General features: G+C 33.6%; 4 protein-coding genes across 4 annotated transcripts; all 4 read left to right on the forward strand.

The window, feature by feature from the left end:
- The first annotated feature begins 4,201 nt into the window (after positions 1 to 4,201).
- On the forward strand, positions 4,202 to 5,454 carry LOC111401081 (germin-like protein subfamily 1 member 16). Its single transcript, XM_023028625.1, has 2 exons — positions 4,202 to 4,374; positions 4,674 to 5,454. The coding sequence occupies exons 1-2, from the start codon at positions 4,257 to 4,259 to the stop codon at positions 5,252 to 5,254; spliced, it is 699 nt and encodes a 232-aa protein (XP_022884393.1). The 5' UTR covers positions 4,202 to 4,256; the 3' UTR covers positions 5,255 to 5,454.
- Positions 5,455 to 8,893: 3,439 nt separating this feature from the next.
- On the forward strand, positions 8,894 to 10,112 carry LOC111401082 (germin-like protein subfamily 1 member 17). Its single transcript, XM_023028626.1, has 2 exons — positions 8,894 to 9,065; positions 9,342 to 10,112. Exons 1-2 carry the CDS (start codon positions 8,948 to 8,950, stop codon positions 9,920 to 9,922), a joined length of 699 nt encoding a protein of 232 aa, XP_022884394.1. The 5' UTR covers positions 8,894 to 8,947; the 3' UTR covers positions 9,923 to 10,112.
- A 3,485-nt stretch (positions 10,113 to 13,597) lies between these two features.
- LOC111401083 (germin-like protein subfamily 1 member 17) lies at positions 13,598 to 14,854 on the forward strand. The gene is made up of 2 exons (XM_023028627.1): positions 13,598 to 13,769; positions 14,068 to 14,854. The coding sequence occupies exons 1-2, from the start codon at positions 13,652 to 13,654 to the stop codon at positions 14,646 to 14,648; spliced, it is 699 nt and encodes a 232-aa protein (XP_022884395.1). The 5' UTR covers positions 13,598 to 13,651; the 3' UTR covers positions 14,649 to 14,854.
- A 3,417-nt stretch (positions 14,855 to 18,271) lies between these two features.
- LOC111401084 (germin-like protein subfamily 1 member 17) lies at positions 18,272 to 19,518 on the forward strand. The gene is made up of 2 exons (XM_023028628.1): positions 18,272 to 18,449; positions 18,733 to 19,518. The coding sequence occupies exons 1-2, from the start codon at positions 18,332 to 18,334 to the stop codon at positions 19,311 to 19,313; spliced, it is 699 nt and encodes a 232-aa protein (XP_022884396.1). The 5' UTR covers positions 18,272 to 18,331; the 3' UTR covers positions 19,314 to 19,518.
- Positions 19,519 to 27,761: the final 8,243 nt, after the last annotated feature.

The following is a 27,761-nucleotide window of genomic DNA, read 5'->3' on the forward strand; positions in this document are numbered from 1 at the left end:
GTAATTTTTTTTTTTTTTTGAATAATGCTAATTACCCCCAACCCCATTTTAAAAATGACGTGAGAGTAAATGATTTATTTAATTTCGCCTTTCATTCAGCCTATCATCTAACTTCACTTAGACTGAGGTTACAATTCCAGTAATGCTACACAGCATTACCCTTTGTTTGTTGTTTGCTTATTTTCATCAAATGACTTTTAAAATAGGAGATAAGTGGAAATCATTGTTGATAATGCAATTTTTTGTTTTTGTTTTTTTTTTTTTTTTTTTTTTTTGGTATTATTATAAAATAAGTCCCGAGTCGGTGAGTCACACGGGTCGGCTGGAGCTAAGCTCGGAACCTCAAAAAGGGGCTCGATCTGAGCTCGGGTTTTTTTCGGGCCGAGCAACAGGCGGCGCGAGTTGGGGAGCCCAACTGACATCCCTAGCCCTCATGAAGAATGAATTAAATCACGAGAGGCAAAAATGTCTTTTTGCCTTAAAAGTGGTCCAAAATTGCGGCTGTCCTACATAGATAAAGGTCAGATTATGGCTTCAACTTTGTCTAAAATCACTCCCAAGCAAGCAAGGGCTAGATTATGAGTTAATGTATTACGGGTGCATTTGACATGTCTTTTTCTAAAAATCATTTTTAGACTAGTTTAGTTAAGCTTATAAAAGTGTTTCTCGTTAGAAGAATTTTAAAAGCTGTTCTAAAATTAAGGTATTATTTTCAAGAACAATTCTACAAAAAGCAACAGTGAAAGTCTTGTCCAAAGGATCCAAGAAGCAAATATGAAGCATTACCTAGAACATTAATCAAATATGAAGCCACTTTATTGTAATATTTAAACTCATTCTTATATCTAGAATTTGTTGAATAAGTTAAATGTCTAAGATCTTAAAGTGAGAAGTGGCTTTTGTTTTTATGTTTTTAACACGTCTTTATACTTTTTGTCAAGCTATCTACTTTCTCAAGCAAAAAATAAATAAGCCCTTTGTACACGGACCCATCTCGCCCCCTCACATGGGGCGAGGTCCCACATCGGGGCCCACGTCTGGGTCCAGCTCCTGATGTGGGGGGCGGGTGGGACCCACGATCCAGCAAAAAATTAAGAGCAATGTTAGGAAAACAGGGCCCTGTTTTTCAGGGGGACACGTGTGCCCTATTGGATGGTTGCCTGATCCAGAATTATTCAAAAATTAAATGGACACGCAAGTAAATAACTTTAAGGTAAGAACCAAAATAAAGAAAAGGAGGGTAGATTGAAAAAGACAACTACTTCCAGAAGTCAATTAATTTTTTAATGTAATATGAAAAAGATAAGATTAGAGTTGGCAAACTAACCATAAAATTTCATGACGAATTCATAAACAAAGATATACATAAACAAAACACATATCAGCAGTGGAAACAATAGCTACTGGCTTAGCTCCCGTTTGATTTCCATTATTTGTCCATTAAAATAAAAAATATGACCGTTATCCATCACATTAAGTCACCATGTTTGACTTTCTATCTCTTGTATGGGACCCGTAACGACTATATTTTTCATTTTCATTTTTACATTAATGTGTACCAAACGGGGTAATTATTGTTGTTATTTAACATTGGCTTCATTTACCTATCCATCTGAACCCGACACCCCACAAATATTTTCAATGAGTTTGATCGCTAAAGGATATCTTGTGAGTTCTGAATAATAAAGAAGAATAGTTCGATGGATTATTTCGGAGTGACTTTTTAAAAATTATTATTATTTTTTTCAAAATTATTTTAAACCATACATTTTATGATAGTCATAATTTTTTCCTACTTTTTAGTATATGTTCTTCAAAGAATCGTTTTTCACTTGAAAAAAATCTCTCCCACACAAACGCTGAACAAGTGTCGACAAATGTTTCTCTTGTATGGTTTCTTGATCATGAAGATTTTGAAAGAATATAATTTTCTCATGTAATGTCACATATGTTCTCTTGAAGCATATTATTAATAAGTTAGCATGCAATCAATCTATAAGAGTCAATAAATGGTTTCATTATTAGAGATTTTACCTAATGACTGTGAAACTCTATTTAATCTACTAATGTAAAATCTTGTATTGTGATTATTAATTAAGGAAAGTCGACATGAACTGCTACAATAGTTAACCTTTTTTTTTTTTTTTTTTTGCCTTCTGTCTGGATATAAAACTCAAATATCATGTTCGCAACTGAATTGATCATTTAAGCATGATGGCTATTCAAAAGCGTGCAACAGAAGGAAAAAAGTGTGTTTCTAAATACAATTTTATGAAAGAAAAGGAAAAAAAAAAAAGAAAAAAGAAAAAAAAGAAATTTTATTTTAATAAAAAAATTAAAAATGATCGTAACATTATTTTAAAACGACACTAATAGGTGAATTAAAAGATAATGGTTAAAAACATTGTTTGTCACTAAACTTATAGCAAAGTTCACCTAGGTCATTTACCTTTATTTATTATTATTATTTATTATTTTATTCTTCTATGTGAAGCACTTAAATATATTGAGAAAGTGTGAACACAATTTCTTATTGGCTAGAAGTTACTTAAATAATGAGTTTATAAGGAAATGAAGATAAGGAACCCCGATTCTCTACGTAATACAACTGAACATTTACAATAATAATTACATTGCATTTTCTCTCGATCAATTGACTTACATTGTCAATAATTTCCTTTTGACTACTTCTAAAGTGCAAATAAAATAGTTTACATTATTTGCCCCCAGGGCACATCTCCAAGTGGTAAAAGGGGAGGGTGGAGAAATCCAACTTTACTTGAGGTTGCTGCGTCAAGAGTTCGAATCCTGAAATATGGATTTGACTCTTGGGTAAGTACAAGTGTACAAGCAGCCTTCCACCCTGTACCCTTGGAGGCATAACCTGCGATTTACTTCCCTCACGATGCTCCAGGACAGAGGCGGTGGGAGACCCTTAAGGTTGGGTTCAACCTTTTTTATAAAATAGTTTACATTATAAATAGATGTCTTGTACAATTAGAACCCGTTTGGTGCACATTATTTGGGAAAATAATACATTTTTTCTATCAAATCAGCCTACAATTTTTGACTTCAACACTCTAAGGTAGGGCCCATGATGTGATGTTTAAAATGCATTTTTGATGAAAAATGTGCACCAAATGGGCTCTTAATTTTATTCCTGTACATGATGTGGATTAAAATTAATAGCAATTTAATAGAGATGTAGTTAGGTATCACCATGCTTAATATATCGTTGCCATTTTGGACTTTTTCCGTGCTACATATATTTTTTACTTAAACACAACAGAACTTTTCTAAGGGTGAGAACGAAAGGTTAACAGCTTAATTTGACGTATAAAATATTCAAATCCCTGCACATGGTTTGAACTGAAATAGTATATACTGTATTGTCTTCAGAATCTCTGACTTTCAATACATCACTTGAGTTTGGCGCAACTTAACATCATAATATGTATGAAAATAGGATAGTATAAATGAAGATGTGTAATATATTATATATAACAGCTATTAATGTATCAAATGGTTAATATTATTTCTCGTTTTAAAGACTTCATGAAGTTTGTCGTACTCGATTGCAAGGCCAGATAGAGAAAAAGGCCATTTTCATGTAGATAAAATGGATAGACAGTGATAACTATTGATGAACGACGATTTCTTCTTGAAATTGTTACACGTTAAAGATTCAGAAAATGGAAACTATCTTTATTGACTAACAACAGAGAAAAGTCGACAGACTAATTCTAATGAATTTGTGAACAACTTTCATTAGCTAGCCAACTAATGAAATTATCAATAATTTCCGTAATTTAATCCGTCATTAAATCACGCATCAACATATGAGATAAGATACACCATGCTATCCAGTTTGTGGACAGTGCAATGGGAGTTCTGTTATAGTTACTCATCTGCATTTGCATTTTATTTTGCAGGTAAAAAAATTTCCTCAGAGTACTGAAAATGACAGATTAACCACTTCAAAATTAATTCAAACCATAGACTATCATTTCAGAGTTGTTACTAGTTAATCAGGACTTGATCAACCACTGAATATTTTACAGTTTTAGTTCTTTGAAACAACCTGCTATTGAATATACATAGTTAATTATGTTTTGAAGACTTGGTAAGATTACTTGCCTGAAAAGATTAGTTGATGACTAATTCAAACAGAATGCTACGCTATAAATAGGCAATCCCCTCTCACGAAATAAACATCCACAAATCACAACAAAAGCAAAACTTCAGTTGTACCAAAGATGGCTGTTCGCTTGCTAATTTCCGTTCTTATTATCTCATTGGTTTCACTTACATATGCCTCTGATCCCGCCCCCCTACAGGATTTCTGTGTTGCTGTTAAGGATGATGACGCAAAAGGTAAATGCATTTTACACTCCTAGAATAACAACCTTAACTTGGTTGCAATACGCTCACTTCTCAATACAGCTTAACATTAGAATGAACCAAATTTTAGTTTGCTTGGTTTATCTTTATTTATTTATTTATTATTTTTTTAATAATGTATCTCCTACCAAACTTGCACTAGGGAGTAATATAATTTTAATGCATTCAGTGTCTTCGTAATTTTCAGGATAAATATCAGTACATTCTATGTACTAAATTATGTTGGTATATACATATGTATGGCTTAGCAATGGATTCTGTTTCTCTTGCAGTTTTTGTGAATGGAAAGATTTGCAAGGATCCAGACATGGTTAGTGCTGATGATTTCTTATTTCCTGGACCGAATATGCCTGGACTGAACGTGCCTGGAAATACATCAAACCCCCTTGGATCAAAGGTCACTCCAGTGAATGTCAACCAATTACCAGGACTCAACACTTTTGGCATCTCTTTAGTCCGTATTGACTATGCTCCCTATGGCCTCAACCCACCCCACACACACCCTCGTGCTACTGAGGTTCTTGTTGTTGTGGAGGGCACTCTGTATGTTGGATTCGTGACTTCAAACCCAGCAGATCCAAAAGTAAAGAACAAACTCTTTACCAAGACTTTAAAGCCAGGAGACGTCTTTGTGTTTCCAGAAGGTCTCATCCATTTCCAATTTAACGTGGGAAAGAATAATGCAGTTGTATTTGCGGGTCTAAGCAGCCAAAACCCAGGAGTCATCACAATTGCTAATGCAGTTTTTGGATCAGACCCTCCCATTAACCCTGACGTTCTCACCAAGGCTTTCCAAGTCGATGCGAATGTGATTAAATATCTTCAAGGACAATTCTGGTGGAACATTGACTAGAAAAGAAATATCTGTTATGGGTTTGGCCTCTTAAGGATGTCTTATGAGTACTAAATAATTGAATAAGTGTGGAGAAATGTTTCTGTTTTATGCTTTCTTGATCATAAAGAAAGCATATAGTATTCTCATGTAATGCAAAATATGTCCTCTTGAAGCATATTCTAAATAAAATTTCGACGAAATCAATTCATAATTGTCAATTAGTGGCTTAGTTGTTCAATATTTTACCTAATGACTAAGTTAAACTTTGTTGTAATCTAGTGGACAAAAATCTCTTAATCAATAGTGAAAAATTTAACATGAACTGCTACAATAGTTATGCAGTGTTTTATGCCAGATATACATGTTGGGAACTGAGAGGCAAATACGACACAATATGAACTATCAGTGCACAAGCAAGAACAAGATTAAAACAAAAAGAGAGACTGACAGAGGAACTAAGTAATTTTATTTATTGACAACCAATGAAGAGAAAACTACATTTCAGCAACACGTAAGTTGGAAGAAGAGTTAAATATATATATAGAGACAATCCAAGCTTTAGAAGTAGAGTTGTAGATGAAATATAATGCCCAAAAATTTTCATATCTTGATCTCTTTATGTCTAACACAAATTCGAACTCCTAATAGGGCTTCCAAATAAAATTTTGACTAGAATTTGTCAGTAGATTTTAGATAGAATTCTTCTTAATGTACACTTTAATTAAAACTATTAATTATTTTCATCAAAGAATTCGGATCACATCCGAATTCTCACAATACAAAATGAAACACTGCTTATCACCGAATTTTAAGTGAAACCTCATGTTCACCACCGAATTGATCATTTGAGTATGTCGACTATGCAAAAGCGTGGAAGCGAAGGAAAAAAGTATGTTTCTATATCCAATTTTATGAAAGAAGAAACGACAATTTTATTCCAATAAAAGAATATAAACAATCGCAAGCGTATTTTAAATTCACATTGACACTATAATAAAAAAGATTTTATAATTACCGTCCGTTACTGGTTTGTTTATTTGCATCCGTTCTAAGCTGCTATTGTCTCACTGCCTTAGATTGTCCCTTAAACCCTGTTCAAAATGCCTTGCCTTGCCTTGCCTTTTTTTTTCCTTTGTATCCACAAAGCTAGGGACATAATGTGATAACTTTTCAAACTTCCGATCGTATTCAATTAGAGACATCGAGCCCTGGGTCAATGTAATAAACTCAGCCTCCTTTTGATTTCTGACACTTGTATGGTAGTAATTCTTCAAAAAGTTCTCCTTGAATTCGTTCCATGCCCACATATGGCCGCAGGCCTTTGACCTCGAGGTTGAGTCCCTCTGGCACATTGCACTCTTTTTTAGCATAAAGGTTGCGCATGCAACTTCTGGAGTCTGGACAGTCAATGAGATCGAAAATCCTTTCTATCCTTACTAACCAATCTTCCGCTTCCAAAGGATCTAAACCACCTTCAAAATTTGGGGGTATTGTTTCCTAAATAGTTTTACGATGACAGCAGTTTGTTCCTTGTGTCTTCTGTCGCTATCGGTGTTTGTCGTTGTGGTGGCGGTGATAGTGGTGTTTGTTGTGGCACTGTTGCCTAGGCGAAGGTATGCATCATGACGAGGAATTGTTGAGCAACATGTGGGTTAACCCCGTTAGATTGGGGTTGTTCGGATTGTTGAGGTTGTTCAATGTTGTTAGTTCAAAGAATCATTTTTCATTTGGAAATCTCTCTCTCATGCAAATGCCAAATAAGCATTGACAAATGTTTCTCTTGTATGGTTTCTTGATCATGAAGATTTTGCAAGAATATAATTTTCTCATGTAATGTCACCTATGTTCTTTTGAAGCATATTATTCATAAGTTAGCTTGCAGTCATTTTATAAGAGTCAATAAATGGTTTTATTGTTAGAGATTTTATCTAATGACTTTGCGAATCTCTGTTTAATTTACTAATGTAAAATCCTATATCATGATTATTAATTAAGGAAAATCGACATGAACTGCTACAATAGTTAACTTTTTTTTTTTGTTTTGTTTTTATCATCTTTTCGGAAGTAAAACTCAAATATCATGTTCGCAACCGAATAGATCATTTAAGCATGCTGACTATGCAAAAGCAAGCCACGGAAGGAAAAAAGTGTGTTTCTAAATACAATTTTACGAAAGAAAAGGAAAAAAAGAAAAAAAAAAAAAAGGAAATTGTATTTTAATAAAAAAATAAAAAATGCAACATTATTTTAAAATGACACTAATAGGTGAATTAAAAGAGAATGGTTAAAAAAGTTGTTTGTCACCAAACTTAGAGCAAAATTCACTCAAGTCATTTACCTCCTTTTATTTTATTTTTTTTTATTTTTTCTGAAGCACTTAAGTATATTGAGAAAGTGTGAACAATTTCATATTGGCTAGAAGTTACGTAAATAATGGGTTTTTACGGAAATGAAGGCTATGGAACCCTGATTCTCTACATAATGCAAACTGAACATTTAAATAATAATTACATTGTATTTTCTCTCGATCACTTGACTTGCATTGTCAAAAATTTCCTTTTGACGATTTCTACGGTGCAAATACAATAGTATACATTATAATTAGATGTCCGGTACAATTAATTTTATTTATTTACGTGATGTGGATTATTGTAGAAATTAATAGCAATTTAATAGAGATGTAGCAAGGCGTCGCAATGCTTAATATATCGTTGCCATTTTGGACTTTTTCCATGCACGTGTAGAATTCCCTTGCTACATATAATTTTTTCTTATAATAAACGCAATCGAACTTTTCTAAGGGTGAGAATGAAAGGTTAACAGCTTAATTTGACATAATACGCAAATCCCTACGCATGGTTTGAACTGAAATAGTATATTTTGTATTGTCCTCAGAATCTCTGGCTTTCGTTTCATCACTTGAGTTTGGAAACGTGTAATATATTACGTGTGACAGTGATTACTGTATCAAACGGTTAATAATATATCTCGTTTTAAAGACTTCCTGAAGTTTGTCATACTCGATTGCAAGGCCAAATTAAAGTATGCAGCAAGTGAGATAGAGAAAAAGGCCATTTCCATGTAGAGAAAAATGGATAGATAGGGTTAACTATTGACGAACGACGATTTCTTCTTGAAACTGTCACATATTAAAAACTTGTGAAATGGAAACTATCTTTATTGACTAGCAACAGAGAAAGTCGACAGACTAATTCTAATGAATTTGTGAACAACTTACATTAGCCAGCCAACTAATGAATTATCAATAATTTCCATAATTTAATCCATCATTAAAAACACGCTATCAACATATGAGATAAGATACACCATCCAATCCAGTTTGTGGACGGTGTAACGGGAATTATGTAAATTATAGTTACTCATCTGCATTTGCATTTTATTTTGCAGGTAAAAAAATTTCCTCAGAGTACTGAAAATGACGGATTAACAATTCAGAGTCGTTACTTCTTAATCAGGATTCGATCAACCACTTCCAGAAGAATAAATATTTTACAGTATTAGTTCTTTGAAACGACCTGCTCTTGAATATATATAGTTAATTATGTTTTGAAGACTTGGTAAGATTATTTGCCTGAAAAGATAAGTTAATGACTAATTCCAATAGAATGCTGCTCTATAAGTAGGCAATCCCCTCTCACGAAATAAACATCCACAAACCACAACAAAAACAAAATTTCAGTTGTACTAAAGATGGCTGTTCGCTTGCTAATTTCCGTTCTTATTATCTCACTGGTTTCACTTACATATGCTTCTGATCCCGCCCCCCTACAGGATTTCTGTGTTGCTGTTAAGGATGATGAAGCAAAAGGTAAATGCATTTTACACTCCTAGAATAACAACCTTATCTTGGTTGCAATACGCTTACTTCTCAATACAGCTTAACATTAGAATGAACCAAATTTTAGAATTCTTATTTTTTTTTAAATATTGTATCTCCTTACAAACTTGAACCAGGGAATAATATAATTTTACTGCATTCAGTGTCTTCGTAATTGTCATGACAATTTTCAGTACATTTTACGTACTAAATTATGTTGGCATATACATATGCATGGCTTAGCAATGGCTTCTGTTTCCCTTGCAGTTTTTGTGAATGGAAAGATTTGCAAGGATCCAAACATGGTTAGTGCCGATGATTTCTTGTTTCCTGGACCGAACATGCCTGGTCTGAACGTGCCTGGAAATACATCGAATCCCCTTGGATCAAAGGTCACACCAGTGAATGTCAACCAATTACCAGGACTCAACACTCTTGGCATCTCCTTAGTCCGTATCGACTATGCTCCCTATGGCCTCAACCCACCCCACACACATCCTCGGGCTACTGAGGTTCTTGTTGTTGTGGAGGGCACTCTATATGTTGGATTTGTAACTTCGAACCCTGCAGATCCAAACGTAAAGAACAAACTATTTACCAAGACTTTGAATCCAGGAGACGTCTTTGTGTTTCCAGAAGGTCTCATTCATTTCCAATTTAATGTGGGCAAGACTAATGCAGTTGTATTTGCGGGTCTAAGCAGCCAAAACCCAGGAGTCATCACAATTGCAAATGCAGTTTTTGGATCTAACCCTCCCATTAACCCTGACGTTCTCACCAAGGCTTTCCAGGTCGATGCAAATGTGATTAAGTATCTTCAAGGACAATTCTGGTGGAACATTGACTAGAAAAGAAATATCTGTTATGGGTTTGGCCTCTTAAGGATGTCTTATGAGTACTGAATAATTGAATAAGTGTGGAGAAATGTTTCTGTTTTATGCTTTCTTGATCATAAAGAAAGCATATAGTATTCTCATGTAATGCAAAATATGTCCTCTTGAAGCATATTCTTAATAAAATTTCCACGAAATCAATTCATAATTGTCAATTAGTGGCTTAGTTGTTCAATATTTTACCTAATGACTAAGTTAAACATTGTTGTAATCTACTGAATGAAAATCTCTTAATTAATAGGGAAAAATTTAACATGAACTGCTACAATAGTTATGCAGTGTTTTATGCCAGATATACATGTTGGGAACTGAGAGGCAAATACGACACAATATAAAGTATTGGTGTACAAGCAAGAACAAGATTAAAACAAAAAGAGAGACTGACAGAGAAACTAAGTAATTTTATTTATTGACAACCAATGAAGAGAAAACTATATTTGAGCAATACGTAAATTGGAAGAAGAGTTAAATATATATATATGGAGACAATCCAAGCTTTAGAAGCAGAGTTGTAGATGAAATAGAACGCCCAAAAATTTTCATATCTTGATCTCTTTATGTCTAACACAAATTCGAACTCCTAATAGGGCTTCCAAATAGAATTTCAACTAGAATTTGTCGGTAGATTTTGCATAGAATTCTTCTTAATGTACACTTTAATTAAAACTATTAATTATTTTCATCAAAGAATTCGGATCACATCCAAATTCTCACAATACAAAATTAAACACTGCTTATCACCGAATTTTAAGTGAAACCTCATGTTCACCACCAAATTGATCATTTGAGTATGTCGACTATGCAAAAGCGTGGAAGGGAAGGAAAAAAGTATGTTTCTATATCCAATTTTATGAAAGAAGAAACGACAATTTTATTCCAATAAAAGAATACAAACAATCGCAAGCGTATTTTAAATTCACATTGACACTACAATAAAAAAGATTTTATAATTACCGTCCGTTACTGGTGTGTTTATTTGCATCCGTTCTAAGCTGCTATTGTCTCACTGCCTTAGATTGTCCCTTAAACCCTGTTCAAAATGCCTTGCCTTGCCTTTTTCGCCTTTGTATCCACAAAGCTAGGGACATATGGGATAACTTTTCAAAATTTCGATCGTATTCAATTAGAGACATCGAGCCCTGGGTCTATGTAATAAACTCAGCCTCCTTTTTATTTCTGACACTTGTAAGGTAGTAATTCTTCAAAAAGTTCTCCTTGAATTCGTTCCATGCCCACATATGGCAGCAGGCCTTTGACCTCGAGGTTGAGTCCCTCTAGCACATTGCACTTTTTTTCAGCATAAATGTTGCGCATGCAACTTTTGGAGTCTGGACAGTCAATGAGATCGAAAATCCTTTCTATCCTAACTAACCAATCTTTTGCTTCCAAAGGATCTAAACCGCCTTCAAAATTTGGGGGTATTGTTTCCTAAATAGTTTTATGACGACAACAGCTTGTTCTTTGTGTCTTCTGTCGCTATCGGTGTTTGTCATTATGGTGGCGGTGATAGTGGCGTTTGTTGTGGCACTGTTGCATAAGCGAAGGTACGCATCATGACGAGGAATTGTTGAGCAAAATGTGGGTTAACCCCGCTAGATTGGGGTTGTTTGGATTGTTGAGGTTATTCAATGTTGTTAGTTCAAAGAATCATTTTTCATTTGGAAATATCTCTCATACAAATGCGAAATAAGCATTGACAAATGTTTCTCTTGTATGGTTTCTTGATCATGAAGATTTTGCAAGAATATAATTTTCTCATGTAATGTCACCTATGTTCTTTTGAAGCATATTATCCATAAGTTAGCTTGCAGTCATTTTATAAGAGTCAATAAATGGTTTTATTGTTAGAGATTTTATCTAATGACTTTGCGAATCTCTGTTTAATTTACTAATGTAAAATCCTATATCATAATTATTAATTAAGGAAAATCGACATGAACTGCTACAATAGTTAACTTTTTTCTTTGTCATCTATTCAGAAGTAAAACTCAAATATCATGTTCGCAACCGAATAGATCATTTAAGCATGCCGACTATGCAAAAGTGTGCAACGGAAGGAAAAAAGTGTGTTTCTAAATACAAATTTACGAAAGAAAAGGAAAAAAAAAAGAAATTGTATTTTAATAAAAAAAATAAAAAATGCAACATTATTTTAAAATGACACTAATAGGTGAATTAAAAGAAAATGGTTAAAAACGTTGTTTGTTACCAAACTTAGAGCAAAATTCACTTGGGTCATTTACCTCTTTTATTTTTATTTTCTCGTTTTTTGTTTTTTCAGAAACACTTAAGTATATTGAGAAAGTGTGAACAATTTCATATTGGCTAGAAGTTACGTAAATAATGGGTTTATAAGGAAATGAGGGCTATGGAACCCCGATTCTCTACATAATGCAAACTGAACATTTAAATAATAATTACATTGCATTTTCTCTAGATCACTTGACTTGCATTGTCAAAAATTTCCTTTTGACGACTTCTAAGTTGCAAATACAATAGTATACATTATAATTAGATGTCTCGTACAATTAATTTTATTCATGTACGTGATGTGGATTATTGTAGAAATTAATAGCAATTTAATAGAGATGTAGCACGGAATCGCAATGCTTAATATATCGTTGCCATTTTGGACTTTTTCCATGCACGTGTAGAATTACCTTGCTACATATATTTTTTACTTATAGTAAACGCAATTGAACTTTTCTAAGGGTGAAAATGAAAGGTTAACAGCTTAATTTGACATAATACGCAAATCCCTACACATGGTTTGAACTGAAATAGTATATTTTGTATTGTCTTCAGAATCTCTGGCTTTCGTTTCATCACTTGAGTTAGAGCAACTTAACAACTTGATATGCATCAAAATAGGATAGTATAAATGAAGACGTGTAATATATTATGTATGACAGTGATTAATGTATCAAATGGTTAATAATATTTCTCGTTTAAAGACTTCATGAAGTTTGTCATACTCGATCGCAAGGCCAAATTAAAGTATTTAGCAAGTGAGATAGAGAAAAAGGCCATTTCCATGTAGAGAAAAATCGATAGACAGTGTTAACTGTTGATGAACGACGATTTCTTCTTGAAACTGTTACATATTAAAGACTTGTGAAATGGAAACTATCTTTATTGACTAGCAACAGAGAAAAGTCGACAGACTAATTCTAATGAATTTGTGAACAACTTTCTTTAGCCAGCCAACTAATGAAATTATCAATAATTTCCGTAATTTAATCCGTCATTAAATCACGCTATCAACATATGAGATAAGATACACCATCCTATCCAGTTTGTGGACAGTGCAATGGGAGTTATGTTATAGTTACTCATCTGCATCAGCATTTTATTTTGCGGGTAAAAAAATTTCCTAAGAGTACTGAAAATGACAGATTAACCACTTCAAAATTAATTCAAACCACAGACTATCATTTCAGAGTAGTTACTAGTTAATGAGGACTTGATCAACCACTGAATATTCTACAGTTTTAGTTCTTTGAAACAACCTGCTATTGAATATATATAGTTAATTATGTTTTGAGGACTTGGTAAGATTATTTGCCTGAAAAGATAAGTTGATGACTAATTCAAATAGAATGCTATGCTATAAATAGGCAATCCCCTCTCACGAAATAAACATCCACAGATCACAACAAAAACAAAACTTCAGTTGTACTAAAGATGGCTGTTCGCTTGCTAATTTCCGTTCTTATTATCTCATTGGTTTCACTTACATATGCTTCTGATCCTGACCCCCTACAGGATTTCTGTGTTGCTGTTAAGGATGATGAAGCAAAAGGTAAATGCATTTTACATTCCTAGAATAACAAGCTTATCTTGGTTGCAATTCGCTCACTTCTCAATACAGCTTAACATTAGAATGACCCAAATTTTAGTTTGTTTGGTTTATCTTTATTTTTAAAATTTTTTTTTTTTAATAATGTATCTCCTACCAAACTTGCACTGGGGAGTAATATAATTTTACTGCATTCAGTGTCTTCGTAATTTTCATGACAAATTTCAGTACATTCTATGTACTAAATTATGTTGGCATATACATATGTATGGCTTAGCAATGGATTCTGTTTCTCTTGCAGTTTTTGTGAATGGAAAGATTTGCAAGGATCCAAACATGGTTAGTGCTGATGATTTCTTATTTCCTGGACCGAATATGCCCGGACTGAACGTGCCTGGAAATACATCAAACCCCCTTGGATCAAAGGTCACTCCAGTGAATGTCAACCAATTACCAGGACTCAACACTCTTGGCATCTCTTTAGTCCGTATCGACTATGCTCCCTATGGCCTCAACCCACCCCACACACACCCTCGTGCTACTGAGGTTCTTGTTGTTGTGGAGGGCACTCTGTATGTTGGATTCGTGACTTCGAACCCTGCAGATCCAAACGTAAAGAACAAACTCTTTACCAAGACTTTAAAGCCAGGAGACGTCTTTGTGTTTCCAGAAGGTCTCATTCATTTCCAATTTAACGTGGGAAAGAAAAATGCTGTTGTATTTGCTGGTCTAAGCAGCCAAAACCCAGGAGTTATCACAATTGCAAATGCAGTTTTTGGATCTGACCCTCCCATTAACCCTGACGTTCTCACCAAGGCTTTCCAGGTCGATTCGAATGTGATTCAATATCTTCAAGGACAATTCTGGTGGAACATTGACTAGAAAAGAAATATCTGTTATGGGTTTGGCCTATTAAAGATGTCTTATGAGTACTGAATAATTGAATAAGTGTGGAGACATGTTTCTGTTTTATGCTTTCTTGATAATAAAGATTTTGAAAGCATATGGTGTTCTCATGTAATGCAAAATATGTCCTCTTGAAGCATATTCTAAATAAAATTTCTACGAAATCAATTTATAATTGTCAATTAGTGGCTTAGTTGTTCAATACTTTACCTAATGACTTAGTTAAACTTTGTTGTAATCTACTGAAAGAAAATCTCTTAATCAATAGTGAAAAATTTAACACGAACCGCTACAATAGTTAGGCAGTATTTTATGCCAGATATACATGTTGGGAATGGAGAGAAAAATACGACACAATATGAAGTATTGGTGCACAAGTAAGAACAAGATTAAAACAAAAAGAGAGACTGACAGAGGAACCAAGTAATTTTATTTATTGACAACCAATGAAGAAAATAATACGTTTAAGCAATAGGTAAATTGGAAGAAAAATGAAATATATATATAGGGACAATCCAAACTTTAGAAGCAGAGTTGTAGATGAAATAGAACGCCCAAAAGCTTTTATATATTGATCTCTTTATGTCTAACACAAATTTGAACTCCTGATAGGGCTTCCAAAAAGAACTTCAACTAGAATTTGTCAATAGACTTTGAATATAATTTCAAATAGATTTCTTCTTAATGTAGACTTTAATTAATCGGGTCACATCCATATCCTAACAATACAAAATTAAACACTGCTTATCACCGAATTTTAAGTGAAACCTCATGTTCACCACCGAATTGATCATTTTTGAGTTTGTCGACTATGCAAAAGCTTGGAAGTGACGGAAAAAAGTATGTTTCTATATCCAATTTTATGAAAGAAAAACGACAATTTTATTCCAATAAAAGAATTTTAACCATCGTAACCGTATTTTAAATTCAAATTGAAACTATAATAAAAAAGATTTTATAATTATCGTCCGTTACTGGTTTGTTTATTTGCATTCGTTCTAAGCTGCTATTATCTCACTATCATCGCATGCCTTAGATCGTCTCTTAAACCCTGTTCAAAATGCCTTGCCTTTTTCTCCTCTGTATCCACAAAGCTAGGGACATAATTGGAAAACTTTTCAAACTTCCAATCGTATTCAATTAGAGACATCGAGCCCTGAGTCAATGTAATAAACCCAGTCTCCTTTTGATTTCTGACACTTTTAGGGTAGTAATTATTCAAAAAGTTCTCCTTGAATTCATTCCATGCCCACATACGGCCGCAAGCTTTTGACCTTGAGGTTGAGTCCCTCTAACACATTGCACTCTTTTTCAGAATAAAGGTTGCGCATGCAACTTCTGGAGTCTGGATAGTCAATGAGATTGAAAATGCTTTCTATCCTTACTAACCAATCTTTTGCTTCCAAAGGATCTAAACCACTCTCAAAATTTGGGGGTGCTGTTTCCTAAATAGTTTCACGACGACTGCAATTGTGTACCTTATGTCTTCTGTCGCTATCAGTGTTTGTCATTATGGTGGCGGTGATAGTGGCAGTTATTGTGGCACTGTCGCCTAGGCGAAGGTACGCATCATGCTGAGGAAGTTATTGAGCAAAATGTGGGCTAACCCCCTTAGTTTGTGGTTGTTCGGATTGTTGAGGTTCTAAATAAGCATTGACAAATGTTTCTCTTGTATGGTTTTTTGATCATGAAGATTTTGAAAGAATATATTTTTCTCATGTAATGTCACCTATGTTCTCTTGAAGCATATTATTCATAAGTTAGCATACAGTCAATTTATAAGAGTCAATAAATGGTTTTATTGTTAAAGATTTTACCTAATGACTTTGTGAATCTCTGTTTAATCTACTAATGTAAAATCTTATATCATGATTATTAATAAAGGAAAATCGACATGAACTGCTACAATAGTTAACATTTTTTTTTTTTTTGTCTTCTGTTCGGAAGTAAAACTCAAATATCATGTTCGCAACCGAATTGATCATTTAAGCATGCCGATTATGCAAAAGCATGCAACAGAGGAAAAAAGTGTGTTTCTAAATACAATTTTACGAAAGAAAAGGGGGAAAAAAAGGAAATTGTATTTTAATAAAAAAATAAAAAAATGTAACATTATTTTAAAATGACACTAATAGGTGAATTAAAAGATAATGGTTAAAAACGTTGTCTGTCACCGAACTAAGAGCAAAATTCACTTAGGTCATTTACCTCCCTTTTTTTTTATTATTTTATTATTTTTTTGTTCTTTGTTTTTTCTGAAGCACTTAAGTATATTGAGAAAGTGTGAACAAAATTTCATATTGGCTAGAAGTTACGCAAATAATGGGTATATAAGGAAATGAAGGCTATGAAACCCCGATTCTCTACATAATACAACTGAACATTTAAATAATAATTACATTGCATTTTCTCTCGATCACTTGACTTGCATTGTCAAAAATTTCCTTTTGACGACTTCTAAGGTGGAAATACAATAGTACACATTATAATTAGATGTCTTATACAATTAATTTTATTCATGTACGTGATGTGGATTATTGTAGAAATTAATAGCAATTTAATAGAGATGAAGCAAGGCATCGCAATGCTTAATATATCGTTGCCATTTTGGACTTTTTCCATGCACGTGTAGAATTCCTTTGCTAGATATATTTTTCACTTATAATAAACGCAATTGAACTTTTCTAAGGGTGAGAATGAAAGGTTAAAAGCTTAATTTGACATAATACGCAAATCCTTACGCATGATTTGAACTGAAATAGTATATTTTGTGTTGTCTTCAGAATCTCTGGCTTTCGTTTCATCATTTGAGTTTGGAGCAACTTGACAACATGATGTGTATCAAAATAGGATAGTATAAATGAAGACGTGTAATATATTATGTATGACAATGATTAATATATCAAACGGTTAATAATATTTCTCATTTTAAAGACTTCCAGAAGTTTGTCATACTCGATCGCAAGGCCAAATTAAAAGTGAGATAGAGTAAAAGGCCATTTCCATGTAGAGAAAAATGGATAGACAGTGTTAACTGTTGATGAACGACGGTTTCTTCTTGAAACCATCACACATTAAAGACTTGTGAAATGGAAACTATCTTTATTGACTAACAACAGAGAAAAGTTGACAGACTAATTCTAATGAATTTGTGAACAACTTACATTAGCCAGCCAACTAATGAATTATCAACAATTTCCATAATTTAATCCATCATTAAAAACACGCTATCAACATATGAGATAAGATACACCATCCTATCCAGTTTGTGGACGGTGCAACGGGAATTATGTAAATTATAGTTACTCATCTGCATTTGCAAGTAAAAAAATTTCCTAAGCGTACTGAAAATGACGGATTAACAACTTTGAAATTAATTCAAACCACAGATTATGATTTCAGTGTAGTTATTTCTTAATCAGGATTTGATCAACCACTTCCAGAAGAATAAATATTTTACAGTAATAGTTGTTTGAAACGACCTGCTCTTGAATATATATAGTTAATTATGTTTTGAAGACTTGGTAAGATTATTTGTCTGCAAAGATAAGTTGATGACTAATTCAAATAGAAAGCTGCTCTATAAGTAGGCAATCCCCTCTCACGAAATAAACATCCACAAACCACAACAAAAAGAAAAAATTTCAGTTGTACTGAATATGGCTGTTCGCTTGCTAATTTCCGTTCTTTTTATCTCATTGGTTTCACTTACATATGCTTCTGATCCCGCCCCCCTACAGGATTTCTGTGTTGCTGTTAAGGATGATGATGCAAAAGGTAAATGCATTTTACACTCCTAGAATAACAACCTTATCTTGGTTGCAATACGCTCACTTCTCAATACAGCTTAGCATTAGAATGAACCAAATTTTAGATTTTTTAATTATTTATTTTATTTTTAATATTTATCTCCTTACAAACTTGCACCAGGGAATAATATAATTTTACTGCATTCAGTGTCTTCGTAATTTTCATGACAATTTTCAGTACATTTTACGTACTAAATTATGTTGGCATATACATATGCATGGCTTAGCAATGGCTTCTGTTTCTCTTGCAGTTTTTGTGAATGGAAAGATTTGCAAGGATCCAAACATGGTTAGTGCCGATGATTTCTTGTTTCCTGGACCGAACATGCCTGGTCTGAATGTGCCTGGAAATACATCTAATCCCCTTGGATCAAAGGTCACACAAGTGAATGTCAACCAATTACCAGGACTCAACACTCTTGGCATCTCCTTAGTCCGTATCGACTATGCTCCCTATGGCCTTAACCCACCCCACACACATCCTCGGGCTACTGAGGTTCTTGTTGTTGTGGAGGGCACTCTGTATGTTGGATTTGTAACTTCGAACCCTGCAAATCCAAACGTAAAGAACAAACTCTTTACCAAAACTTTGAATCCAGGAGACGTCTTTGTGTTTCCAGAAGGTCTCATTCATTTCCAATTTAATGTGGGCAAGACTAATGCAGTTGTATTTGCGGGTCTAAGCAGCCAAAACCCAGGAGTAATCACAATTGCAAATGCAGTTTTTGGATCTAACCCTCCCATTAATCTTGACGTTCTCACCAAAGCTTTCCAGGTCGACACGAATGTGATCAAATATCTTCAAGGACAATTTTGGTGGAACATTGACTAGAAAAAAATATCTATTATTAGTTTGGCCTCTTAAAGATACCTTGCGAGTACTAAATAATTTAATAAGTGTGGAGAAATGTTTCTCTTGTGTGCTTTCTAGATCATAAAGATTTTGAAAGAATATAGTATTCTCATGTAATGCAAAATAAGTCCTCTTGAAGCGTATTCTAAATAAAATTTCAACGAAATTAATGTACAATTGTCAATTAGTGGCTTAGTTGTTAAAGACTTTATCTAATGACTTAGTTAAACTTTGTTCTAATCTACCTAATGAAAATCCCTTAATCAATAATTGAAAATCTAATATGAACTGCTACAATAGTTAAACAGTGTTTTATGCCAGATATACAAAATTAAACACTGTTTATAGTCGAATTTTGAGTGGAACCTCTTGTTCACCACCGAATTGATCATTTGAGTATGTCGACTATGCAAAAGCATGGAAAGGAAGGAAAAAAATATATGTTTCTACATCCAATTTTATGAAAGAAAAAGACAATTTTATTCCAGTAAAAGAATAAAAAACGATCGTTGTTGGGAAATTTGCATCATCGAGCAAATTGGAGAAGAACCAATAACCAACAAATCAAGAAGAGAAAATGAAGAAGATGAAGAACATAATGAAATGAAGGCTCGAAAGCGTAATCGCTGTCCTCAAACTATATTTGCCTCCTCTCGGGATTGTTTGAGATGTTTAAAGATTTCGGCAAACGGTTTGTAGGATTATATCAAGCCTCGTAAAGGATCTAGGGCTAAAGTATAAGCGCGATCCTCCAAAACTTTAAGAACACAATGATGATTTGAATATGAATAAGGAATCAATGGTTTGATTTTATGTGGAATAATATTTGGATCAAAAGGTGTTTCTCTCATGTTTGTAACGGTTTTTTTTTCACACCCTTAAAATGATCACAAATCACCTATATATAGCCATGGATGATAGCTGCTCGAAGTGGTGCTAAACATAATGAAAAGCCACCAAAATTTGAACTTTCAACAGCAAGAAACAATATTGCAATGGTCAAATTTCTTACCCATACGACCGCATGGTATTAATCAATGCGGTCGCATGGAACACATAGGCAGCCCCTCCAATTTCCGGTAAGGTCGCATGGCCACCTGGCTCATGCAGTTGCATGAGCCAAGAACTTACTGCATGAGCCAAGAAGTTGGGCCACCGCTTGGTTTTTTATGTTTTATTCCACCATTTTCATCCCCGTTTGGTTCCGTTCACCATTTAGTTTAATATTCCACTTCCATCATTTAGTTTTAACATTCCACACTTCAACACTATATTGATTTTGAACAAATTCTCAACAATCCCCCACTTGTTCAAAATTCAATAAAGTCTTGTATCCAAATCATATGATACTTATGCATAAGGACTAGATACATTTCGATTTGAATCTAGCCATAGTATAATCCAAACAATATAGTCCAAATCAAAGGTAGCCGTAGCTTTGAACCAGTATTCTATGTGACAATACCGGTTCGAACATACACGCGAATACCACGCGTTCTCAAGTTCCTCAAAACTCGCTTAGCACTGTTATGGCCTAGCGCTCATCCTATTCACAAACTTTTAAGAGAAAAACTCCAACTCTCAATTGACGCGGCACCACCTCGAAGTTTGTTTAGGTGAAGTTCTTCCAGTACCTTTATTACTTTTAGAGATACTTGTGTTTTTAGCACTGAATTTCATTAAGAGCTTTAATGCTCAACCCTTACTTCAGTAACAACCAGCATTATTTTACTGAGGATAGGGTCAATGCGGATTTTAATAATGCTGCAACCATCCCACATATCGAATGGCTTGTTTTTACCCTTTGAAACCATGTATTATCTTTTGAGTAATGACAAGTAGGGTTACCGTCATTGGTGGACCTTTATAGATTATGAGTTTCAACCCCATCCTGCTCAAAGTAGATGCGACTAAAGTATTATTTAGTGGTCTAGTTAAAGGATCCGCTAAATTCTCTTCGAAAATTATTCCACCTTTGATAATTTCCTTGTGACGTCACCTCTAAGACTTATATGTCTTTACTTTTCATTTTATGTGACTTAGTATCTTATCAAAATATAGCTAGCCAATGATCGATTCATTTCATAGATACAACTTGTCACCACCAAGAAGCCACATGCTTCTCACTCGTTTTATTTAAAGCCTTATTGATTTTTAAAACACCGTTGGATGATTTCTATTAATTCATTAAACTAGTCAATCACTTCTATTTGTGGATTTTAATACTTGGGTATTCACTTATCATCATTGAATTATTACAACAATCTTCAATGAATATTCTTTAAATATTCCATTGGTTTTCCAAGCACCACAATCAGCTTTTACCCATTTAATCCACTTTAGACTTAGTGTGTTTCATTCTTACAAGGTCTTCACTACTTTTCTCCATCATAGATGTATTTCTATGATTAAAAGATAAAGGATATGGTAACTTTTTAAACTAAGTTACCCCCACAATTCCTTAATTAAGAATTCTTATGCAATCTTGTAATGTTGCATCCATATATCTTTGAACTTCTCATATAAGTTCATAAGATTAATGTTAACCCCCACATTTCGGGTTATACTTGAACATAGAGTTCCTCAATATGTCAACCCCCACATTTGGGATTGCAATTGAACTTAAGGTTCATCAACTCTTTTATAGTTTTTCTTATCACTTTGATAATACTCGTGAAAGTTTAGTTACTTTCAGATAGTGGTTGTTAAGTCACCACATACTTCAATCCAACTATCTTTAATTTTGATCACACAATTTGATCAAGGTCATCTCATAGGCCAATAATGCCTTTCCAAGCATAAACCAACTCAATTGGTTCCTGGAATAAGACTATGCTTCTTGTTTAACAAGAATTGCACTTTGTCACTTCTACAAGATTATATCATATCAGACAATAAGGCATATGTTCACCTTATTCACATTTGGACAAAATCATATTTTGTCACATTTATATGCAAACACGACTTTGCATAAGATTATCTCACTTAATTTTGTGGCTATCATCATTTTAATAGAACATGAAATCAACCATCAAGTTTATCAAGTGATTCTCGTATTCCAATAGAATAAGTAGTCATGAAATTTCATGAGCTTTCAACAAATAGTAGGCATCCTTCCACAATTATGCACATCTTTTAGACCCATTAAATATTAATCAACTGGTCTCAAAACACAAATATGGATGTGCTTTACTTGCACCTCGAAGTCCATAAGCCAACATAAAGGCAAATGCACTGTGCAGTAAATGGTGCCCTATGGAAACATGTGGGCAATTCAAGTGGATATATCATCCAAGCAAATGTGATAGCCCATATATTGGAATTAATCATTGAATAACAACCATGGTCAAATAGATCTTCAGCCATTACAATTGATTTAAATTGCATTCTTTAACATTCATGCATATGAACCATTCCAATTGTTACAACAAAGTGAGATGAAGTAATCCATATGTAATTTTCCATTTTCTAATAAAGGAATTGGTCATGAAAGTTCACATAATTTCTTTCATAAAATTCTAACACTTTAGAATTTTCCCGTTCTCGTATACTTCAACAAAGAAATGGAAATTCAAACATTTTCAACAAATGCATTCTTCCAATATTATAATCCCATGTATGTGAACAATTCCCAAATGTCACAATGAAGTGAGACTAATCAATTTATTTCATTTCCACATGCAGCAACATTTATCAAAATGCAACAAGCCACACTTTGGAAAATCACATATTTTCCATCTAAATTGGTCCTAGAATATTTCATAATATTCCATATATAAAATCAAATTTCCATAACAAAGCAAGATCACGCACATGCTTTATTCTAGGCCAAACATATCACGTAGAAAATTTATAATTATGCAGCTTAACATCATGCAATTTTGAAAAACAATTAGTACTCTTCCAATGAAAGTACTTACCTATTTTGAAATATTTGGCAGCCTCCTTCTACCACTGCCCTTGTGGTTTTTCAATACATGAATAAATTCTCAAGAATATTTTACCCATCTGGTGACTAGATCAATTCCAAATAGAGTTATGGATTCAATTTCTGAAGTTTTAGAATTTCTTTCACAGAATTCTAATACTGCTATCATTACCATATGCCATGCAAACACAATTTTCACAGTCAAAAATTAGTCACCAAACATCAGAAGTCACCATTTAGTAATTTGAATCACATGCACTTGTCCAGAAAATATGCCAACTTGTATGATCACATGTTGGGATCCTATCCCATCTTCATGAATCTTTTATTGGTTGATATTAATGCGCCACACCCATTTTACTTACTTCTTAATATAATAAGTTGGCAGTTGAGCAACTTCCTCCATCGCCTACCTCCGATCAACCATGAATGTGTCCATAATATCCCAAAGAAGCCTTACTAGGAATCGCACAATTGGGTTCCATTTATCCCTTCCATGGCTGACAAGTGTTTTCGCGAGGTTTCTATTGGGAGAAGAGAATCAGTAGAGATTCATTCAGACTATTCATGAAACATAGAGGATTTTATATGAAGGTCGTTTTTCAGAATTTTATTACCAAAACATGCCAGCAAATTAACCCCAATAAACAGAACTGTCAACTTCACAAATGGTTTTAAATTGCAAAATTGAAAAGTCACCATTTAATCCATTTAAACCATATAAACCTTTTCATGGTCCTTGATTGATTACAGGTAGCCACGCATGTTCGACCAACAGCAGTACCATTCTCTGTCGACTATTAAATTATGCCAACACGTATAAACTTACATGCATTTTTCTCTATTGGCGGCTGGTCGGTCAGATATTTAAATAGAGTTTAAGGTGGTTTTTATCATAAAGGAACATGATTGTCGACATTTCAGACCAAAGAAACATACTGCCATTCAAAGGCTAAATTCATGCATTCTCTCAATAACATATTAATACGACAAATTCTTCAGTTTAAGAATGCAAGTGGAAATTTAATCAGAATAATGGAAATTCGTGATCATCTGACCATCACCGTCTGATAAAACAAATCCGAAATGTGCCATTTAATGAAATGAATATGCTTTTGACATTTAAGTCCATTGCCTTTCTCAAATAAAGAATCAGTATGGGAGTATCTTAGTATACTTATCATGCATGTGACAATAGTTATCATTAAATTCTCTTTTAGAATATCATGAATACACGCAGAGATTGATTCATCTATTTCTATAAAGGCAGTGCAAAAAATCAAACGGTTTTTTTCATGATGTCCATTTAATTGTCGGCACCATTTCATTAGATCGAAGATCCAACATGATTCATAATTTATTAATGCACATTTAATTTTTCAGAATTCAATAAACACATCCATATGTATGCGTAAAATTGAAATGTAATTTCACTTACCGAACCTGGAGAGCAATCTTGACTTACACAAAATCTAGATTCAAGTTCTCCTACAAGTCGAGCCATCAAACAATCCCCACAAACAAGATCTCAATCCATCAACTTGATTGTCCCCAAAGTGGTTTCATTTTCCATCGCTAAAATATAGTTTGAGATTGTTGGGAAATTTGCATCACCGAGGAAATTGGAGAAGAACCAATAACCAAAAAATCAAGAAGATGAAGAACATAATGAAATGAAGGCTTGAACGCGTAATCGCTGTCCTCAAACTATATTTGCCTCCTCTCGGGATTGTTTGAAATGCTTAAAGATTTTGACAAACGATTTGTAGGATTATATCAAGCCTCGTAAAGGATCTAGGGCTAAAGTATAAGCGCGATCCTCCAAAACTTGAAGAACACAAGGATGATTTGAATATGAATAAGGAATCAATGGTTTGATTTTATGTGGAATAATATTTGGATCAAAAGGTGTTTCTCTCATGTTTGTAACGGTTTTTTTTCACACCATTGAAATGATCACAAATCACCTATATATAGCCATGGATGATAGCTGCTCTAAATGGTGCCAAATATAATGAAAAGCCACCAAAACTTGAACCTTCAATGGCAAGAAATAATATTGCAATGGTCAGATTTCTTACCCATATGACCGCATGGTATTAATCCATGCGGTCGCATGGAACATCACAAGTAACCCTTCCAATTTTCGGTAAGTGGCTATGCGACCACATGACCACATGGCTCATGTGGTCGCATGAGCCAAGAACTTGGGCCACCGTTTGGTTTTTTATTGTTTTATTCCACCGTTTTCATCCCACCGTTTGGTTCCATCCACCATTTAGTTTTAATATTCGACTTCCATCGTTTAGCTTTAACATTCGACACTACAATACTATATTGATTTTGAACAAATTCTCAACAATTGTTGACACAACCCGTCCCGAATCACCCTAGTGGACTCGAAACGTGACATGCGCCTATGATAGATGTTGACTAGATGTCAAATCTATCACCAAGACTGACTATGAGTTATTTCAAAAAATGCAACAAAATCAAATGCTTATGTAAAATATAATACAATGGGTCCAAATTATTTACTTTGTGCTTTATCAAAATGAGTTCAAACACTCAACATGTCGTATGACTCTCATTCCGAAATCATTAGGCTCTTCCAGCTAAAAATAATCAATTTCCACCTGTAGGAAAAATTGTGAGAAAATATATGAGTTGATAATGCAGTGAGTGGAACAGTTCGAAAATAATTATACTTTTTCACTTTTACATTTCTATTGAAAATGGAGTTCATATCATTTAATAATTCACAAGATAACATCATGTAATTATAACCAAAAGTGAAATATTCACATAAGGTCGTAAAATATCATTTCAAAATCATGATATAAATATTAGCTGATAACCACGCTATAATCTCATTACATCAAATGTACTGAAAAATTCACCAAAAATGTACCCTCTGACTGAAATATATAATCTACCCCTCGGGCTAAGAACTTTCGCCACGGGCCGTTGGCCTCCTCCATGAACTAAAGCCGGTCTCAAAGACCTCTCATAATCAATTTTAGAACACAGCCAAGGCCTCTCTGTGAACTATATGTACATGGTCAAGACAAATGCCAGATCAAGACCCTCCGTGTAGGATAGAACACGGCCAATGCCCCTCTGTGAACTAGATGAAGTATATAATCATGGGTACTTTTCTGACCGATCTTAATATTGCATGTCTCACATACCAAACAAATCTCAATATCACATGTCTTACATAGCAAGTCACAGATATACCATAAATAATCTTTGATATTCCACATGTATCATAATAAAAGAGATTTCCATAATAACCATGTAATTCGAGCACATAATTGCATATAATTGTACAAACTTTAACAATAAACTTAATTTATAAATACTTTAAAAATATTTATATTTTTCCACTCACAGTTTAATATACGCAAAATCAACACGATTGGTAAGCTGTTCTGATATCAGTATCGTCGCCTGAAATACGATATAATTTTTAAATAAACAATTAATTATTTTAAATAATTTCAATAATTAAATAGGCGACACCCAAATTTACTCATTTCACGTTTAAGCAATTTCTAAAGTCTCTTTAATCACTAAAACTAGTTTTTCTTTCATTTTACTCAATTTCACAGTTTATTATACTTAACCCCTTCAATAAAATTGAATTTATTCTAACAATCTAACAACTATAAAATCAAATATAACTTGACAATAAATAACTTTTTACTTACCTTTCAAAATTGAGGAATTCAAGTCTAATAGTGTAGACCACTTATTTTCTAATAACTTGACAAAATTTTTCTATTTTTTCTTCTTTCTTCTTCCTCTCTTTTTTCCCCCCTTCTTTTCTTTCTCTTTTTCTTCCTTTCTCTCGAATTCTTTCTTGCCGTCTCCAACTCTTCTATACATATGGATGCAAATGAAGAGTCAAGGCAAAGGGATTAAAATGTGGACATTTGGACTCCACTAACTTATTTTTGCAAAGGAAGTCCTTATTCTTCAATTTAATATAATATCTAGGCCTTTACTTCCAATAATATATAATTAGATCCCTAAAATTAAGTTTTATCCAATTTAAACCTTTAACTATTTTTCATAATAAATTAAACCCCCAATAAAATAATTTATTTCATTTAAATCCGTATTTGACATTGACTTTGACCAATTGAATTTTAGACTTTGACTAAATAATTTTCTTGACTTTGACTATGAGTGTGTGGGTTATCACAATTGTAACCGTATTTTAAAATGACATTGACACTAATCAAAAAGATTTTATAATTCCCGCCCATTACTGGTTGTTTATTTGCATCCTTTCTAAGCTGCTATTATCTCACCATTTCAATTAATTGAAGGAGTTGACGATGAAAAAACAAACAATCATGTTTTTCAAAAACACGCTTTAAAAGGTGGTATTTTTGAAAAATTTGTCTTTGTCGCTAATTTGGTCTTCGGATGGCCCACGTGGCAACCTTCAAATGGTGGCTTGGCTTTGACAAAGATTGTGCTAGTTGAGA

The sequence above is a fragment of the Olea europaea genome, chromosome 10 (genome assembly GCF_002742605.1).
Source record: "Olea europaea var. sylvestris chromosome 10, O_europaea_v1, whole genome shotgun sequence".
In the NCBI taxonomy this organism is placed as follows: domain Eukaryota; kingdom Viridiplantae; phylum Streptophyta; class Magnoliopsida; order Lamiales; family Oleaceae; genus Olea; species Olea europaea.

Coding starts and splice junctions, on each gene's coding strand:
- LOC111401084 (XM_023028628.1), top strand. CDS start 18,332: ATGGCTGTTCGCTTGCTAATTTCCGTTCTTTTTATCTCATTGGTTTCA. Junction 18,450..18,732: donor TAAGGATGATGATGCAAAAG/GTAAATGCATTT, acceptor TTTCTCTTGCAG/TTTTTGTGAATGGAAAGATT.
- LOC111401081 (XM_023028625.1), top strand. CDS start 4,257: ATGGCTGTTCGCTTGCTAATTTCCGTTCTTATTATCTCATTGGTTTCA. Junction 4,375..4,673: donor TAAGGATGATGACGCAAAAG/GTAAATGCATTT, acceptor TTTCTCTTGCAG/TTTTTGTGAATGGAAAGATT.
- LOC111401083 (XM_023028627.1), top strand. CDS start 13,652: ATGGCTGTTCGCTTGCTAATTTCCGTTCTTATTATCTCATTGGTTTCA. Junction 13,770..14,067: donor TAAGGATGATGAAGCAAAAG/GTAAATGCATTT, acceptor TTTCTCTTGCAG/TTTTTGTGAATGGAAAGATT.
- LOC111401082 (XM_023028626.1), top strand. CDS start 8,948: ATGGCTGTTCGCTTGCTAATTTCCGTTCTTATTATCTCACTGGTTTCA. Junction 9,066..9,341: donor TAAGGATGATGAAGCAAAAG/GTAAATGCATTT, acceptor TTTCCCTTGCAG/TTTTTGTGAATGGAAAGATT.